General features: G+C 44.8%; 1 protein-coding gene across 1 annotated transcript in view; it reads left to right on the top strand.

Annotated features, from left to right (window-relative positions):
• Window positions 1-18,265, top strand: part of LOC135551908 (zinc finger protein 704-like) — a 104,204-nt gene extending 85,939 nt beyond the window's left edge. The window contains exons 4-9 of the mRNA XM_064983191.1: window positions 4,413-4,663; window positions 8,318-8,418; window positions 10,697-10,988; window positions 11,232-11,399; window positions 11,729-11,826; window positions 12,091-18,265. Coding sequence (XP_064839263.1) covers window positions 4,413-4,663; window positions 8,318-8,418; window positions 10,697-10,988; window positions 11,232-11,399; window positions 11,729-11,826; window positions 12,091-12,205 — 1,025 coding nt within the window. The 3' untranslated portion in view covers window positions 12,206-18,265. The remainder of the gene's footprint in view (window positions 1-4,412; window positions 4,664-8,317; window positions 8,419-10,696; window positions 10,989-11,231; window positions 11,400-11,728; window positions 11,827-12,090) is intronic.
• The last annotated feature ends 408 nt before the right edge of the window (window positions 18,266-18,673 follow it).

The following is an 18,673-nucleotide window of genomic DNA, read 5'->3' as shown; positions in this document are numbered from 1 at the left end:
TCCATGTTTAGTGTGCTCTCTGGTTAGCCTTCCATGTTTAGTGTGCTCTCTGGTTAGCCTTCCATAATGTTTAGTGTGTTCTCTGGTTAGCCATCCATAATGTTTAGTGTGCTCTCTGGTTAGCCTTCCATAATGGTTAGTGTGTTCTCTGGTTAGCCTTCCTTAATGTTTAGTGTGCTCTCTGGTTAGCCTTCCATAATGTTTAGTGTGTTCTCTGGTTAGCCTTCCATGTTTAGTGTGTTCTCTGGTTAGCCTTCCATAATGTTTAGTGTGCTCTCTGGTTAGCCTTCCATAATGTTTAGTGTGTTCTCTGGTTAGCCTCCCATAATGTTTAGTGTGCTCTCTGGTTAGCCTTCCATGTTTAGTGTGCTCTCTGGTTAGCCTTCCATGTTTAGTGTGCTCTCTGGTTAGCCTTCCATAATGTTTAGTGTGTTCTCTGGTTAGCCTTCCATAATGGTTAGTGTGTTCTCTGGTTAGCCTTCCATAATGTTTAGTGTGCTCTCTAGTTAGCCTTCCATAATGTTTAGTGTGTTCTCTGGTTAGCCTTCCATAATGTTTAGTGTGCTCTCTGGTTAGCCTTCCATGTTTAGTGTGCTCTCTGGTTAGCCTTCCATGTTTAGTGTGCTCTCTGGTTAGCCTTCCATAATGTTTAGTGTGTTCTCTGGTTAGCCTTCCATAATGTTTAGTGTGTTCTCTGGTTAGCCTTCCATAATGGTTAGTGTGTTCTCTGGTTAGCCTTCCATAATGTTTAGTGTGTTCTCTGGTTAGCCTTCCATAATGGTTAGTGTGTTCTCTGGTTAGCCTTCCATAATGGTTAGTGTGTTCTCTGGTTAGCCTTCCATAATGTTTAGTGTGCTCTCTAGTTAGCCTTCCATAATGTTTAGTGTGTTCTCTGGTTAGCCTTCCATAATGTTTAGTGTGTTCTCTGGTTAGCCTTCCATAATGTTTAGTGTGTTCTCTGGTTAGCCTTCCATAATGTTTAGTGTGCTCTCTGGTTAGCCTTCCATAATGTTTAGTGTGTTCTCTGGTTAGCCTTTCATAATGTTTAGTGTGCTCTCTGGTTAGCCTTCCATAATGCTTAGTGTGTTCTCTGGTTAGCCTTTCATAATGTTTAGTGTGCTCTCTGGTTAGCCTTCCATGTTTAGTGTGTTCTCTGGTTAGCCTTCCATAATGTTTAGTGTGCTCTCTGGTTAGCCTTCCATAATGTTTAGTGTGCTCTCTGGTTAGCCTTCCATAATGTTTAGTGTGTTCTCTGGTTAGCCTTCCATAATGTTTAGTGTGCTCTCTGGTTAGCCTTTCATAATGTTTAGTGTGCTCTCTGGTTAGCCTTTCATAATGTTTAGTGTGCTCTCTGGTTAGCCTTCCATAATGTTTAGTGTGTTCTCTGGTTAGCCTTCCATAATGTTTAGTGTGCTCTCTGGTTAGCCTTCCATAATGTTTAGTGTGCTCTCTGGTTAGCCTTCCATAATGTTTAGTGTGCTCTCTGGTTAGCCTTCCATGTTTAGTGTGCTCTCTGGTTAGCCTTCCATAATGTTTAGTGTGTTCTCTGGATAGCCTTCCATAATGTTTAGCGTGCTCTCTGGTTAGCCTTCCATGTTTAGTGTGCTCTCTGGTTAGCCTTTCATAATGTTTAGTGTGCTCTCTGGTTAGCCTTCCATAATGTTTAGTGTGTTCTCTGGTTAGCCTTCCATGTTTAGTGTGCTCTCTGGTTAGCCTTCCATAATGTTTAGTGTGCTCTCTAGTTAGCCTTCCATAATGTTTAGTGTGTTCTCTGGTTAGCCTTCCATAATGTTTAGTGTGCTCTCTGGTTAGCCTTCCATGTTTAGTGTGCTCTCTGGTTAGCCTTCCATGTTTAGTGTGCTCTCTGGTTAGCCTTCCATAATGTTTAGTGTGTTCTCTGGTTAGCCTTCCATAATGTTTAGTGTGTTCTCTGGTTAGCCTTCCATAATGGTTAGTGTGTTCTCTGGTTAGCCTTCCATAATGTTTAGTGTGCTCTCTGGTTAGCCTTCCATAATGTTTAGTGTGTTCTCTGGTTAGCCTTCCATAATGTTTAGTGTGCTCTCTGGTTAGCCTCCCATAATGCTTAGTGTGTTCTCTGGTTAGCCTTTCATAATGTTTAGTGTGCTCTCTGGTTAGCCTTCCATGTTTAGTGTGTTCTCTGGTTAGCCTTCCATAATGTTTAGTGTGCTCTCTGGTTAGCCTTCCATAATGTTTAGTGTGTTCTCTGGTTAGCCTTCCATAATGTTTAGTGTGTTCTCTGGTTAGCCTTCCATAATGTTTAGTGTGCTCTCTGGTTAGCCTTTCATAATGTTTAGTGTGCTCTCTGGTTAGCCTTTCATAATGTTTAGTGTGCTCTCTGGTTAGCCTTCCATAATGTTTAGTGTGTTCTCTGGTTAGCCTTCCATAATGTTTAGTGTGCTCTCTGGTTAGCCTTCCATGTTTAGTGTGTTCTCTGGTTAGCCTTCCATAATGTTTAGTGTGCTCTCTGGTTAGCCTTCCATAATGTTTAGTGTGTTCTCTGGTTAGCCTTCCATAATGTTTAGTGTGCTCTCTGGTTAGCCTTCCATAATGTTTAGTGTGTTCTCTGGTTAGCCTTTCATAATGTTTAGTGTGTTCTCTGGTTAGCCTTCCATAATGTTTAGTGTGCTCTCTGGTTAGCCTTCCATAATGTTTAGTGTGTTCTCTGGTTAGCCTTCCATAATGTTTAGTGTGTTCTCTGGTTAGCCTTCCATAATGTTTAGTGTGCTCTCTGGTTAGCCTTCCATGTTTAGTGTGCTCTCTGGTTAGCCTTCCATAATGTTTAGTGTGTTCTCTGGTTAGCCTTCCATAATGTTTAGTGTGCTCTCTGGTTAGCCTTCCATAATGTTTAGTGTGTTCTCTGGTTAGCCTTTCATAATGTTTAGTGTGTTCTCTGGTTAGCCTTCCATAATGTTTAGTGTGCTCTCTGGTTAGCCTTCCATAATGTTTAGTGTGTTCTCTGGTTAGCCTTCCATAATGTTTAGTGTGTTCTCTGGTTAGCCTTCCATAATGTTTAGTGTGCTCTCTGGTTAGCCTTCCATGTTTAGTGTGCTCTCTGGTTAGCCTTCCATAATGTTTAGTGTGTTCTCTGGTTAGCCTTCCATAATGTTTAGCGTGCTCTCTGGTTAGCCTTCCATGTTTAGTGTGCTCTCTGGTTAGCCTTTCATAATGTTTAGTGTGCTCTCTGGTTAGCCTTCCATAATGTTTAGTGTGTTCTCTGGTTAGCCTTCCATGTTTAGTGTGTTCTCTGGTTAGCCTTCCATAATGTTTAGTGTGTTCTCTGGTTAGCCTTCCATAATGTTTAGTGTGTTCTCTGGTTAGCCTTCCATAATGTTTAGTGTGTTCTCTGGTTAGCCTTCCATAATGTTTAGTGTGTTCTCTGGTTAGCCTTCCATAATGTTTAGTGTGTTCTCTGGTTAGCCTTCCATAATGTTTAGTGTGCTCTCTGGTTAGCTTTCCATAATGTTTAGTGTGTTCTCTGGTTAGCCTTCCATAATGTTTAGTGTGTTCTCTGGTTAGCCTTCCATAATGTTTAGTGTGCTCTCTGGTTAGCCTTCCATAATGTTTAGTGTGTTCTCTGGTTAGCCTTCCATAATGCTTAGTGTGTTCTCTGGTTAGCCTTTCATAATGTTTAGTGTGCTCTCTGGTTAGCCTTCCATGTTTAGTGTGTTCTCTGGTTAGCCTTCCATAATGTTTTGTGTGTTCTCTGGTTAGCCTTCCATAATGTTTAGTGTGTTCTCTGGTTAGCCTTCCATAATGTTTAGTGTGCTCTCTGGTTAGCCTTCCATAATGTTTAGTGTGCTCTCTGGTTAGCCTTTCATAATGTTTAGTGTGCTCTCTGGTTAGCCTTTCATAATGTTTAGTGTGCTCTCTGGTTAGCCTTCCATGTTTAGTGTGTTCTCTGGTTAGCCTTCCATAATGTTTAGTGTGCTCTCTGGTTAGCCTTCCATAATGTTTAGTGTGCTCTCTGGTTAGCCTTCCATAATGTTTAGTGTGCTCTCTGGTTAGCCTTCCATAATGTTTAGTGTGTTCTCTGGTTAGCCTTCCATAATGTTTAGTGTGCTCTCTGGTTAGCCTTCCATAATGTTTAGTGTGCTCTCTGGTTAGCCTTCCATAATGTTTAGTGTGTTCTCTGGTTAGCCTTCCATAATGTTTAGTGTGCTCTCTGGTTAGCCTTTCATAATGTTTAGTGTTCTCTCTGGTTAGCCTTCCATAATGTTTAGTGGAATTTTAGTCTTGTTTGTTTTAAAGTATGACTTGAAACGTGCTTAAAATAAAGTAGTATTAAAACTACTGCAACAATTGTTGTATTGTTGCTTCGAGGAGTCCTAAATAGTTGAGTACTAAGTTTGAGTACTTTTCTGACTCTCTCTCTCTCGCTCTCTCCCCCCCAGAGGGTCTGAATGGCTCGTGGAAGGAGAGTGGTGTGGGCTTCACCCCCTCCAGTTACAGCAGTAGTGGCTATTGGAGCTGGAGCGGCCCTAGTGACCAGTCCAACCCGTCCACCCCCTCCCCTCCGCTATCTGCAGACAGCTTCAAGCCCTTCCGCATGTCCAGCGTCAACGGCCCACCCCCCGACGACGCCATCGACGAACAGGATGGCAGCAGCCTGCTCTTCGACGAGCCAATCCCACGCAAGCGCAAGGTGGATAGACCGATTTCATTTCACCATCTAAAAATACATTTCTAGCCACACAAGTGGATACACTCAATACCCCTTAGGATAACCCATAGGATAACCCAAAAACAGTTAACATAATGCTATTTTGGTCCTCTGAGGACCACACAGAACCAACACTTGATTAGATCAATGTTTCAAACACTTCTGACCGTTGTACATTTTGAATTGGTAGTAGGTTGATTTAAGAAGCGGTTGTACTGCAGTATCGGTGATCTTGACAAGACAGAGGATGTCCCAAAAGAAGGGAGTTCCTGCTAGCTAATGTAATACCTCCTTCTTGAACTCCGTGACATTGGGAGATGACAGCTGACTGAGGTAGAATTTGGGACACGGGGTAAAAGTGACAGACTGATCCTTAGACACGTGGCGACGCCTGATGTCGTCTCTGAGCCACCACATAGCACAAACACCACTAGAGGAGACCATGAACACTAATTGGGCGGACCCAGCAGCATGTTATGGCCACTTAGAGTAGCCGAACGCTCCCGCTTCAACTCTCATTTATTTACTCCGTTGACGGCCACCATTTTGTCACTCTCCTCATTTACGTGAATTAATGACTGAATATTCCCTCCTTTATTTCTCTCCCTCTTTCTTCATCTCTCATTCTTATCAGGGGAGCGGAATTCTTGGATGCTGAAGCTCTGTTGTCTAGCTGTCCATTCCCAGACTACTGACACACACACACACACCCACACACACCTCCCGCCCTGCAACTCCAGGCATTTATCCTGCTTAATTACTTTACAGCCACACGTGGGCCCATCTAACATTGAAATTAATGATTTTAATATCTTCACTGGCAAACATGAAGATTGTCCCTCCGTCTCCTCCTTCTTTAGAATCAGTATCCAATTAAGAGATGAGCGGTGCCGTGCGTCTCATCAGATCAATAGGATAGCTCTGGTGAGAGACGCACAGCACCCCTCATCTCTTAATTGGATACTGATTCTAAAGAATGAGAGGATGGAGAGGGAGATGGGGGGGTGGTGGAAAGAAAGTTAGAGGGGGTGTGCTGAGAGATGGAGACAGACACAAAGAGAATGAGAAAGGGGTAGATGGAGAGCAGGAGACAGGAGGAGTCTATATCAGAGTATAGTTTGATTTGAGCCATGCAACAGTGCAATAAAATATATTCAGATTTGATTTTAAAGGGGTATTCTGTAAAAGAGTCTGCTGATATCTTTTAGTTTAAGACTCGTCTATTGTATTACATTATTGGCTATATGTTGTCATTAACAATGAACTGTTCTCAGCTTGAAGAAAACCGTCCACCACAGGAACTCTCCCTCTCCTGGAGGGGCACAGGACATGTCTGTCTGGTGTCTCCCTGTGTTATGTTCCTCTTTCAACTTCTGACTCCAGTTCTCCATATTGGCTTCAGACACAAGTCTAGTTTTCATTGTTCCCCATATTTTCAGAAAACTTCCCCCAGGTTACATGTGAAATAATCACCCATGACAACTGGAGCCAAGTGTTGCTCTTCTTGTCCTCCTCTGAGTCAAACACAATGCTGCTCGTTCACCAGCTCTCTTTTAATTAACTGTGTGCTGCTGGAATGTGGAACTGCACAGGGGTTTTGTTACCGAAGGACCAACACACACACACACACACACACACACACACACACACACACACACACACACAAGCAGGAGATGATGATGAGTGTATTATTTGGCATCAGGAAGAAAAAATGTAAAACATCTTCTGTTGTAAATGAAATGAATGTCCTGAACAATGGCCAAATAGACGGCCACCTGACACCCATCATAAAGATCTATGACGAGGGATCAGAGCATTAAGACACGTCTATCCTCATCAGGCCCAACAGCTTTCAACTGGAGGCACACACACACGCAGACCTCCTCCTTCGCTCTCCTCTCACCACCCCGCAAGTTACACCAGCCTCCTCAGACTGAATGGGGCAGACAGGTGGGTTGGTGGGAGTCCCTGGCCACATGTCAGTTTGACTAATGGAGAATGGGATGAATGGCAGAGCTCTTACCACTCTGTTTCTCTGTAAGGGAGGTACAATGACACAAAACCCACACACATATACAGCGACAACACAAACACATACATACACACAACATGCTCGCACACACTTTTAAATCATTTGTTGCTGCTACTCTGTTCTTTATTTGACTTGTATTATCTATCCTGAAGCCTAGTCACTTTACCCTGCCTTCATGTACATATCTATCTGATCTATCTGAAATACCTCGCATCCCTGCATAGTGATCTGGTATTGGTGCTCCTTGTATATAGCTCCACATTGATCTGGTACTGGTACTCTCTGTATACAGCTCCACATTGATCTGGTACTGGTGCTCTCTGTATACAACTCCACATTGATCTGGTACTGGTGCACCCTGTATATAGCTCCACATTGATCTAGTACTCCCTGTATATAGCTCCACATTGATCTGGTACTGATACACCCTGTATATAGCTCCACATTGATCTAGTACTCCCTGTATATAGCTCCACATTGATCTGGTACTGATACACCCTGTATATAGCTCCACATTGATCTAGTACTCCCTGTATATAGCTCCACATTGATCTGGTACTGATACACCCTGTATATAGCTCCACATTGATCTAGTACTCCCTGTATATAGCTCCACATTGATCTAGTACTCCCTGTATATAGCTCCACATTGATCTGGTACTGATACACCCTGTATATAGCTCCACATTGATCTAGTACTCCCTGTATATAGCTCCACATTGATCTAGTACTCCCTGTATATAGCTCCACATTGATCTGGTACTGATACACCCTGTATATAGCTCCACATTGATCTAGTACTCCCTGTATATAGCTCCACATTGATCTAGTACTCCCTGTATATAGCTCCACATTGATCTAGTACTCCCTGTATATAGCTCCACATTGATCTAGTACTCCCTGTATATAGCTCCACATTGATCTAGTACTCCCTGTATATAGCTCCACATTGATCTAGTACTCCCTGTATATAGCTCCACATTGATCTAGTACTCCCTGTATATAGCTCCACATTGATCTAGTACTCCCTGTATATAGCTCCACATTGATCTAGTACTCCCTGTATATAGCTCCACATTGATCTGGTACTGATACACCCTGTATATAGCTCCACATTGATCTAGTACTCCCTGTATATAGCTCCACATTGATCTAGTACTCCCTGTATATAGCTCCACATTGATCTAGTACTCCCTGTATATAGCTCCACATTGATCTGGTACTGATACACCCTGTATATAGCTCCACATTGATCTAGAACTCCCTGTATATAGCTCCACATTGATCTAGTACTCCCTGTATATAGCTCCACATTGATCTAGTACTCCCTGTATATAGCTCCACATTGATCTAGTACTCCCTGTATATAGCTCCACATTGATCTAGTACTCCCTGTATATAGCTCCACATTGATCTAGTACTCCCTGTATACAGCTCCATTCTTGTGTATTTGATTCCTCTTGTGTTACTATTTCACGGTAAAGTCTACACCAGTTGTATTCGGCGCTTGTGACAAATAAAATTAGATTTTGAGTGCGTGAGAAAAGGGTGAAGTGTCTGATGTTGAATGTCGTTCTGTCTTTCCTCCTGTGTGTAATGTACAGAACTCCATGAAGGTGATGTTTAAGTGTCTGTGGAAAAACTGTGGGAAGGTTCTGAGCACAGCTGCTGGGATACAGAGACACATCCGGACCGTTCACCTGGGGTAAGACACATACTGTTATACACATAGACATCACTCACTCTCTCCCGTACACTTTTTTTACTCTTCTCTGTTATCCTCTCTCTGACATGTATACAGTACAGGTCAACAGTTTTAGAACACCTACTCATTCAAGGGTTTTTCTGTATTTGTACTATTTTCCATATTGTAGAATAATAGTGAAGACATCAAAACTATGAAATAACACATATGGAATCATGTAGTAACCAAAAAAGTGTTAAACAAATCAAAACATATTTTATATTTGAGAATCATCAAAGTATCCAACCTTTGCCTTGACGACAGCTTTGCACATACTTGGCATTATTTCGACCAGCTTCATAAGGAAAGCTTTTCCAACAGTCCTGAAGGAGTTCCCACATATGCTGAGCACTTGTTGGCTGCTTTTCCTTCACTCTGTGGTCCGACTCGGTCGGAGGCCGAGCAGTTGCCATACCAGGTAGTGATGCAACCCGTCAGGATGCTCTCGATGGTGCAGCTGTAGAATCTTTTGAGGATCTGGAGGTGTGGAAGTGTGTTCTGGATCATCATTGTCCTTTTGAAAAACAAATTACAGTCTCACAAATTGTAAACCAGATGGGATGGCGTATCGCTGCAGAATGCTGTGGTAGCCATGCTGGTTAAGTGTGCCTTGAATTCGAAATGAATCAGACAGTCACCAGTAAAGCACCCCCACACCATCACACCTCCTTCATCATTCATGGTGGGAACCACACATGCAAGTTCATTCGTTCACATTCTCTGCGTCTCACAAAGTTGCAACCAAAAATCTCAAATTTGGACTCATCAGACCAAATGACAGATTTCCACTGGTCTAATGTCCATTGCTCGTTTTTCTTGGCCCAAGCAAGTCTCTTCTTCTTATTGGTGTTCTTTAGTAGTGGTTTCTTTGCAGCAATTTCGACCATGACGACCTGATTCACGCTGTCTCCTCTGAACAGTTGATGTTGAGATGTGTCTGTTACATACAAGCATTTATTTGGGCTGCAATTTCTGGGGCTAAATAATGAACGTATCCTCTGATGCAGAGGTAATTCTGGGTCTTCCTTTCCTGTGGCGGTCCTCATGATAGACAGTTTCATCATAGAGCTTGATAGTTTTTGCCACTGCACTTGGAGAAACATTCAAAGTTCTTGAAATATTCCGGATTGATTGACCTTCATGTCTTAAAGTAATAATGGACTAATTTCTCTTTGCTTATTTGTGCTGTTCTTGCCATAATATGGACTTGGTCTTTGTGACCCTTACCATGTCACAACACAACTGATTGGCTCAAATGCATTAAGAAGGACATTAATTCCACAAATGAACCCTTAACCAGGCTCACCTGTTAATTGAAATGCATTCCAGGTGACTACCTCATGAAGCTGGTTGAGAGAATGTTAAGCGTTTGCAAAGCTGTCATCGAGGCAAAGGGTGGCTACTTTGAATAATCTCAAATATAACCTGGCTGGCAGCGGTCCAGCTGAACCTTGGGCACCTCCTTTCACTGGGATTGTCAAAACACAACAGCAGATTAATCCTTGTGGTATTATCACCATGGTAACATTTTCTCCACTTGGCACAACGTGACAGGCCAGGGATAAATGAGGACAGAACCGAACAATGTTATCACACAGATGACATTTACACTCAGTCAATTAAAGCACAATAATAACCACAGTGGTACTCACAACAGAGATACCTTTAAAGACCGCCACCCCACTTCCCTGACAGACAGAACAGTTTGTTTGCCAGGCCTGTGATGGTAAGGTCTACTGTCTGTGCTACAATGGGGATGAGGGAGACATAATGACACATTTCAGAGCCAGCTCTCCCCAGGCGATCTCTGATGAAGTTTGCTCATAAAGAATGATAGAGGCCTCTGATGGCCAAAAGGCCTGGCAACGCCATTGAGGGCTTCCACCATTTTAATGTAGTCAACTGGGTGGGACTTCCAACTTCATTGGCTGATCACTCCTGGTGACCCTGTTGGAGTCATGTCCAACCAGATCGTCAGGAGGGATCATCCAATCGTGAGAAAGAAAATTGTCTACTTCAAAATGGGAAACAATTATCCATCTCAATGTGCTAGCTTTAGTTTCTCTGTCATTCACTTTATGAACATGATCAGATTCGGTAGTTCATAACCTGATATTAGTCATGGGACCAGCAAACTTCCCCAATCATCATTTCTCTGTAATGACAAGACAGGGCTCATCTAATCAAAGATAAATGCTGATATTAACATTCCTAGTTTTAACCCTTTCCTCTCCCACAGGCGTAACTGTGACTCTGACTGCAGTGACGGAGAGGAGGATTTCTACTACTCGGAGATCAAACTCAACACAGACTCAGTCGCTGACGGTCTGAGCAGCCTGTCCCCCGTCTCCCCCTCCGTACTCTCCCCCATCTCTCCCCCCCATGACCACCACAGACGACCCCCTGCAGAAGGCAGCAACGGGACCAATGGGAACAAGGATAATCACAGCCACACCCACTCCAACAGCACGCCCCTCAGTCGCTCTGCCCCCAGCGCTCTCTACCTCATCCACGCAGAGCACGCTTACCAAGTGAGAAATGCACCCACAAAACTACTGGCCACACCTTCTGATCTCCAAAGTAGCGAAGTGCTTATAGTATTTGCAATTCAATTGAATTGATTGAGTGCTTGACTTGGTTGGTTTGATTGTTTGATTGGCGTATTGGTTGATAGGTCCATTGATTGATTGATTTGTTAATTGACTGACCTTGTGGGTGCTTCACACTGGTCTTTAAAGGTGTGACTGACTTGTGGCTGTCCCTCCCCTCCCCAGGCCACAGCTCCAGTCACCATTCCCTTCTCTGGCTCTGCTGCCTCAGGCTCTGCTGCCTCAGGCTCTGCTGCCTCAGGCTCTGCTGCCTCCACCTCCTTCACCCCCAGCAGCAGCTCGACCTTCAGTATCTCCTGGCAGTCACCACCTGTCACCTTCACTGGCACTGCTGTGAGTAGAAGAAACACACAAACGTGCACATACAGGGATTCACACAGTCTCACACACACCACACACACACACACACACACCACACACACACACACACACACACACACACACACACACACACACACACACACACACACACACACACACACACACACACACACACACACACACACACACACACACACACACACACACACACACACACACACACACAGCCTCTCAAGCATACCAGTGGTTTTCTGTTGTCTTTTGCCTGTATTCAAATGAATGTTCTCTGTCTATTTCTGTGTTCTGATGGCTCTGGTCCTATTCTGTTTCCCTCTCTCCAGGCATCTCCCACCCACAGTCGGACACAGAGCTTTGGGGAACAGCGGTCCCAGACAATAGCAGTCCTCTCCTCCCCTCCCAGAGCCACTGGCTCACTCAGGTACCGATGACCTTTACCAGCTGAACTTTTACTGATGGCCCCTGAGCTTCAGGCATCCTGAAATCACAGGAAACCCACATTGAATCCATATGTAGAGATGGCAACCATGTCTTCCATTAGAATGAAGCAACTTACCAGAACCATGTTTTGTGTTTTCCCCACTTGTATAAACTATACATCAATGATCAACATTTTGGATGTTTTCTCTCATTATAAACCAGTCAGTGTTAACAAACATATTTGACCATATTCTCATCTCTCCAGCCGTAAGTCCCGTGGTGAGGGTAAGAAGTGTCGTAAAGTGTACGGAATGGAGAACAGGGACATGTGGTGCACTGCCTGCAGATGGAAGAAAGCCTGCCAGAGATTTACCGACTGAACCAACCAAGTAACCGACCAACCGTGAGGGTTCCCCGTGGGAACCAGGGGTGCTCCGTTCTGTTCCCGTCCTACGCATGCGTTGTCACACCCTTCTACAGTCCTGGTCCACTCCACCCCAACCCCTCCTGCCCCACCCCAGCAGGACCAAGGGGGTGGAGCCTCCTACTGTTCTGAGTATATCCCAAGAACTCCAGCTCCCTCCCAAGACTTCCAACCGGGGAACAAATATAATCTCGGACCTAATTGTCAGGTCAGTTGAAGGGACCAGAGAAGAGGCAAATTTTGTTCCAGAACGTCTCAATATTTTTTTTAAATTGAGATTGGGCTTTTTTGGCTTTGAGAGAAGGTCATAATAAAAAGAGAAGGGGGAAAATCATTGTTTCCCATGTAGACTCCTTCTTTCCCCACTGGCCTGCTTCTTCTACTGGGTGCTCTGGATCTCTACAACCACAGGCCCCCTCTCTTCCCCGTCCTCACCCCAGGGAATGTATCTTGTGTCTGGACTCGGCAGGGGGAAGAGGGAGGGGTGGATAGCACCCCCTAGTGGGGTTAAATGGATCAATGCAACAACAGCAAAAATACAAATACACATTCGGGGTGCAGAACAGACCAACCTTGCCAGCAGCAATGAGCCCTACACCCCAACACTGCATCACAACCGCAACACAGGCCCACACAGTTTTCTATCTACATTTTATATATATATATCCAGTTGACTGAAGCTAAAAAGGGTCATTTTCTTTCAGGGAGTGTTGATCAAAAGAAAGGAAACATTTCAATATAGTTATTTACAGTGAGGGTTTTGGTCACATGATATTTACTTGCAACCAAAAAGTGTATTTTTTATTTTTTTTTAGGTGCCATTTTCCCGAATGTTGTTATTTCTCTGTATCTATTCTTATTGGTGTATTGAAAGCACAAAAAGGACTGTTTTTGCTCACTAAGAACTCAAAACATTACACCCCTCCCACACACTTTGGGGCAAAACGATCAACCGACTTAAAATGGGTCTGCATACAAGTTCCCCTCTTCTTCCATCCGGAGTTAGTTTGTATTTCTAGCGGTTTGTTTACGGGCGCCATACTTTACCAAAGCCCGTAGGTCCCCTACAAGATGGAGGGTATCCGCTCAATTTTCCCTTTCCTTTCCAATACCAAAAGTGAAGCAAGAACTTTTATTGTATGTGTGTGACGTGAATGAACACTTGCAAAGGCAGTATGTGGCAGTTCCTGTTGGGTCGGGGTGAACATCTCACTCTCTCTCACCCTACTCACTCTTGTGTTGACCTTCCAGGTCTGAGAGAATATTGGTGAAGTGGTGAAGTAAGCATGGTAACATCACCTGTACCATACTGTGACCGGTCCAGCCCAGACCTCCTTGTTGGAAAATGGGAAGCTTTTTGGGAGATTTCTTTAACTCGGCACACTGCACTCACTCCAGCTCGGCCAGCACATCACTCTATGGGCTTCATAAGTAGTAAGAAACTGTGTGATTGATGGGTGGCAGAGGCCGGTCCACTGGTGCAGCTCCCTGATTGGTTATGTGGACCTGGCTGTCCTCACCCACTCCACTTCCTCCTGATGAGACTGGCCACCTGGTTGGCTTGGACGCGGGAGGTTGACTCACTTGGACGCGGGGCATTACTGTACGTGGTGGATTATGAACTCTTATGGAATCACTCTGTTGTCACCCAGCTAGTTCTCTCTGTCTGTTAGCTCAGACACTCTGGCTGTTCTAAGGCTGCGCACCGCAAGTGTGGACTTGCAGATTTCCGCTCATGGATTTAACAATGGTGTGAACTCTCTCCTGCCAGTTTTTACACCAATCCTATGCTTTTAAATCCATGAATGGGAGTATGCACATTTCGGGACACAGCCTGAAACTCTTATATGAAGGTCAATATAACAAGGTCAAAGAAGTACACACGAAGAAAGAAGTCAACACACAGTCCAACACCAGCTATATAAACACACTAGTAAACCCACTCTGTTCACAACCCAACTTCCTCCGTACCTCCTCCGGGATTATATAGCCTTTATATCTCTCAACCCTTTTCTATTTTTGTCTTTTTATCAGAATGTTTATGTAGATGGAGCTCTGATTTGACTGTTTATTAAGTTAAATGTTATCCACTTTAAAAATCTATCCTCCACCCAATGGACAAGTTCAGTATAACGCCAAGAAGGGTGACCATAGTTTCAGTGTTGTATCATTCATTCAAGTGCAGGCTAAACCAATGTTGTTGACATGGTATGGCCTCGGTCGCACATTCAAAGTCACTGTGCTTTTAAATAATGTCATTGGAGTTTCTGCAAGATTAAACTATATTTAGATCAGTGATGGGCCCCTGGTAGCCCACTGCCCCCCTTCTGAAGGCCCTCGGATACATTTTTGGGGGAACTCAGTCGGGTCTCAACTTCCTGTTGGGAGTTAGAATAGTAGAATACATCAGGTGCAATTTCAACATGTGGTTGTGCATCAGCAGTTTCTCTCTTATGTCAGTCACTCATACTCACTCAATTAGCCTATATCAGCTAAAATGTTTAGCGGCCAGTTATCTAGACTTGTTATGATGGTGGAATTACTGGCCGGGGGCCCCTCCATTGATTTTGTTAGTCAGTCTCACTCAGATATATCATATTAAATCCTGCAAACATTTCTCTCCACCCTATGGAAAATGTCTAGAATTGCAGGAAATTAGATGCAAAACATCAAAATCTTCTCTCCACCCTATGGCAAATGTCTAGAATTGTACGAAACTCACATTTTAAAAAATCTCTCTCGTCTGTCAAGAATGTTTTGCTCGCGGTGTGGGGGTATGGATGTGTGTACGTAGACCTCCCCACCATCATCATCGTTGCCCATCCCTGACCCAGATGATCTAAAACTGCCATTTTATTATGTCAACGGATTGTTGTTTTAAAAAGACTCATGTACACATGCTTACGGAGGAACAGATGGATCTGTCTGTTCTACTGCTAAAGGAAGACTGTGGTTATTGTAACCGTGCAGCTCTTAGGAGAGTACTGTCAGCTTGTTTTGTTACAGTAGGTGAACCCCACAACCTAATACCCAAATGCTCACTCGCTCTCTTTCTCTGTCTCTCTGTCTCTCTCTCTGTCTCTGTCTCTCTGTCTCTCTCTCTCTGTCTCTCTCACACACACACACACACACACACACACTGTAACCCTCTATAATATCTATCTGCCAGTGTCATTTAGCAGTTGGAGAAAGACACCTGATTAAAAACATTTGTCTTATATGCAATAGCATTCTCTTCAACCTTATAAAGTTGTCATACCCTCAATTAGCTTGACGTGTGTGTGTGTGTGTGTGTGTGTGTGCGCCTTTAGGCTAGTGTGTGGGCCCATGCACCCCCCCCCCCGGGAATCTATTGTGTTATCTCCAACTCCATGCCCTGTTACTTACACTGTGGTGCTTTTTCAAATTGTGTTCAATAAGCGGTATTAGAAATAGCATTCTAGATTCTATTTCTATGTCCCCGTTGTTGTGTGGAGATTGTGTCAGCCTCTACGGGGCTGAGGCTGGGTTACTTAGTGGTGCTGTGCACTCAGGTAGCAGGGAATGCAGGGGTGCACCTTTTGTCCAATGCAATTTCACAATAATGTCCTATGGCCTCTGTTACACTGTAGTAGAACATGAAAATAAAACACCTGGGTCGAGGCAAATCTCTCAACAGAGAACTTGGTGTGTCGTCACCAACACTGTGGTTTTTCCTCTCCTATCACATTATAGCATCTCCTATCACATTATATTATGTACCGTCTCGTATCAACGTGTTGTAGCTTATTTCAGTAGATATCAACCGACCAGATTCCAATTCTACCAGATATAGTGCTGAACATAGTGGAAATGCAAAGTTAAAATGTTGTTCACGTGTAATAGATAATGATGTTTTTTTAAATACATCATATAGCTACAGTGTTATTGAGTTAAGACTGGTTTAAACCCAGTTGTTGTATGAAAGGTCCATCCACCCGATAAGTCTACATTACGTTGCCTTTCTGAAACATAGTTTTCAGCTAGTTGTGGTAACTGTGTTTAACTGTCATGCGACTGAAGAAACTAGGATATAATGTATGATCCACCGGATTTCCCTAAAGGCGTCAGGTTCAATGATATCATCCGTTATTTACATCACAGTAGAACGGAACAGAAGGGAGCTGAATGGATGGAATCTGAGGGAACAGCCATAGTAGAATGATTTGTTTGCTTCATTCAGTCGGCCCTGGGAAACGGCTTCTCACTATGAACACGTGTTAGAGAAGCCAGGTGTGTTCAGCAGGACGCAATGTTTTGGAACGTTCAGATAGCAATATGTTATGTTGAAGAAATATGCCTCTGACATGTAGTAGAATAAGGAAGCGCATTGGCTCTATTCATGGCATTTCTATCTGCAACATTAGAAAACATTGGACAACTGAACATGGCCTGTAGGAGTTCCCTGTAGTGGCTAAGTGGGTGACATGAATACATATTAGGAACATGGGGATGTGGAGTGCACCAGTGGTGGGTCGATCATAAAGGGCTTTTGTTCTCTTGGGTTTATATGCTGCTGCTCCTGCCGTTAAGGGGTTGGGCTCCCTGTTGATTTTAGTCGGATTAAAACAAGGCAGCAGCATTCAAATGGAAGCGTGACATCAAGCTATAGCATTATGATGAGGAGGATCCCCAACAGAGCAAACAAACATGTACCCGGAGACATACAGGGTGCCCGGATACATACAGGGTACCCGGATACATACAGGGTACCCGGAGACATACAGGGTACCCGGATACATACAGGGTACCCGGAGACATACAGGGTACCCGGAGACATACAGGGTACCCGGAGACATACAGGGTACCCGGATACATACAGGGTACCCGGATACATACAGCGTACCCGGATACATACAGGGTACCCGGATACATACAGGGTACCCGGATACATACAGGGTACCCGGATACATACAGGGTACCCGGATACATACAGGGTACCCGGATACATACAGGGTACCCGGATACATACATACATACATACACGGATACATACATACAGTACATTGTCTCTCACTACCAGCGATCTCCTCTCCATGCTGAGGGCAGTGTGATGGATTCTGAGGCTATGGGCTGAGATTAGTTATAGTTCAAGTTTTGTAACAAAGTCTAAAGGGAAGTTTGTGCATAGTTTAGATAAGCTAAGTGGTCTTTACAATGTCCATATGTTTAGTGATATTCCAGCCGTACCCAGTTAGCCCTATCCTGGATCTGACCTTCAAACCACTTCTTTTGATTAGCCAGGTAGTTAGTGCTAGCGCCTGGCAGGGGTCTTCTCTCTGGCCTTCTAGGGCTTTTGTATCTGCCCCTAGCTTCGTCCCTCTCTCCTCTGTCACTCTCCTCCCTCCCTAGCTCCGTCACTCTCTCCTCTGTCCCTAGCTCCATCACTCTCTCCTCTGTCCCTAGTGCCGCCACTCTCTCCTCTGTCACTCTTTCCTCCCTCCCTAGCTCCGTCACTCTCTCCTCTGTCCCTAGCTTCATCACTCTCTCCTCCCTCCCTAGCTCCGTCACTCTCTCCTCTGTCCCTAGCTCCGTCACTCTCTCCTCTGTCCCTAGCGCCGCCACTCTCTCCTCTGTCACTCTCTCCTCCCTCCCTAGCTCCGTCACTCTCTCCTCTGTCCCTAGCTTCATCACTCTCCTCCCTCCCTAGCTCCGTCACTCTCTCCTCTGTCCCAAGTTCCATCACTCTCTCCTCTGTCCCTAGCTCCGTCACTCTCTCCTCTGTCCCTAGCTCCATCACTCTCTCCTCTGTCCCTAGTGCCGCCACTCTCTCCTCTGTCACTCTTTCCTCCCTCCCTAGCTCCGTCACTCTCTCCTCTGTCCCTAGCTTCATCACTCTCTCCTCCCTCCCTAGCTCCGTCACTCTCTCCTCTGTCCCAAGTTCCATCACTCTCTCCTCTGTCCCTAGCTCCGTCACTCTCTCCTCTGTCCCTAGCTCCATCACTCTCTCCTCTGTCCCTGACTTGCCTAGTGAAATAAAGGTAAAAAAAATATATATATATCCAGAGCTCCGTCCCTCTTTCTTCCCTCCCTTACTCCGTCACTCTCCTCCCTCCCGAGCTCCGTCACTCTCCTCCCTCCCTAGCTCCGTCCTTCTCTCCTCCCTCCCTAGCTCCGTCTTTCTCTCCTCCCTCCCGAGCTCCGTCCCTCTCTCCTTTGTCTCTCTCCTCCCTCCCGAGTTCCGTCCCTCTCTCCTCCCTCCCTCCCGAGCTCCGTCCCTCTCTCCTCCCTAGCTCTGTCCCTCTCTCCTCCCTCCCTTGCTCCATCCCTCTTTCCTCCCTCCCTAGCTCCGTCACTCTCTCCTCTGTCCCTAGCTTCATCACTCTCTCCTCCCTCCCTAGCTCCGTCACTCTCTCCTCTGTCCCTAGCTCCGTCACTCTCTCCTCTGTCCCTAGCGCCGCCACTC

This window comes from Oncorhynchus masou, chromosome 13 (assembly GCF_036934945.1).
Source record: "Oncorhynchus masou masou isolate Uvic2021 chromosome 13, UVic_Omas_1.1, whole genome shotgun sequence".
Lineage (NCBI taxonomy): Eukaryota > Metazoa > Chordata > Actinopteri > Salmoniformes > Salmonidae > Oncorhynchus > Oncorhynchus masou.
Note: the sequence above shows the minus strand (reverse complement) of the source record. Positions and strands in the feature narration are given on the sequence as shown.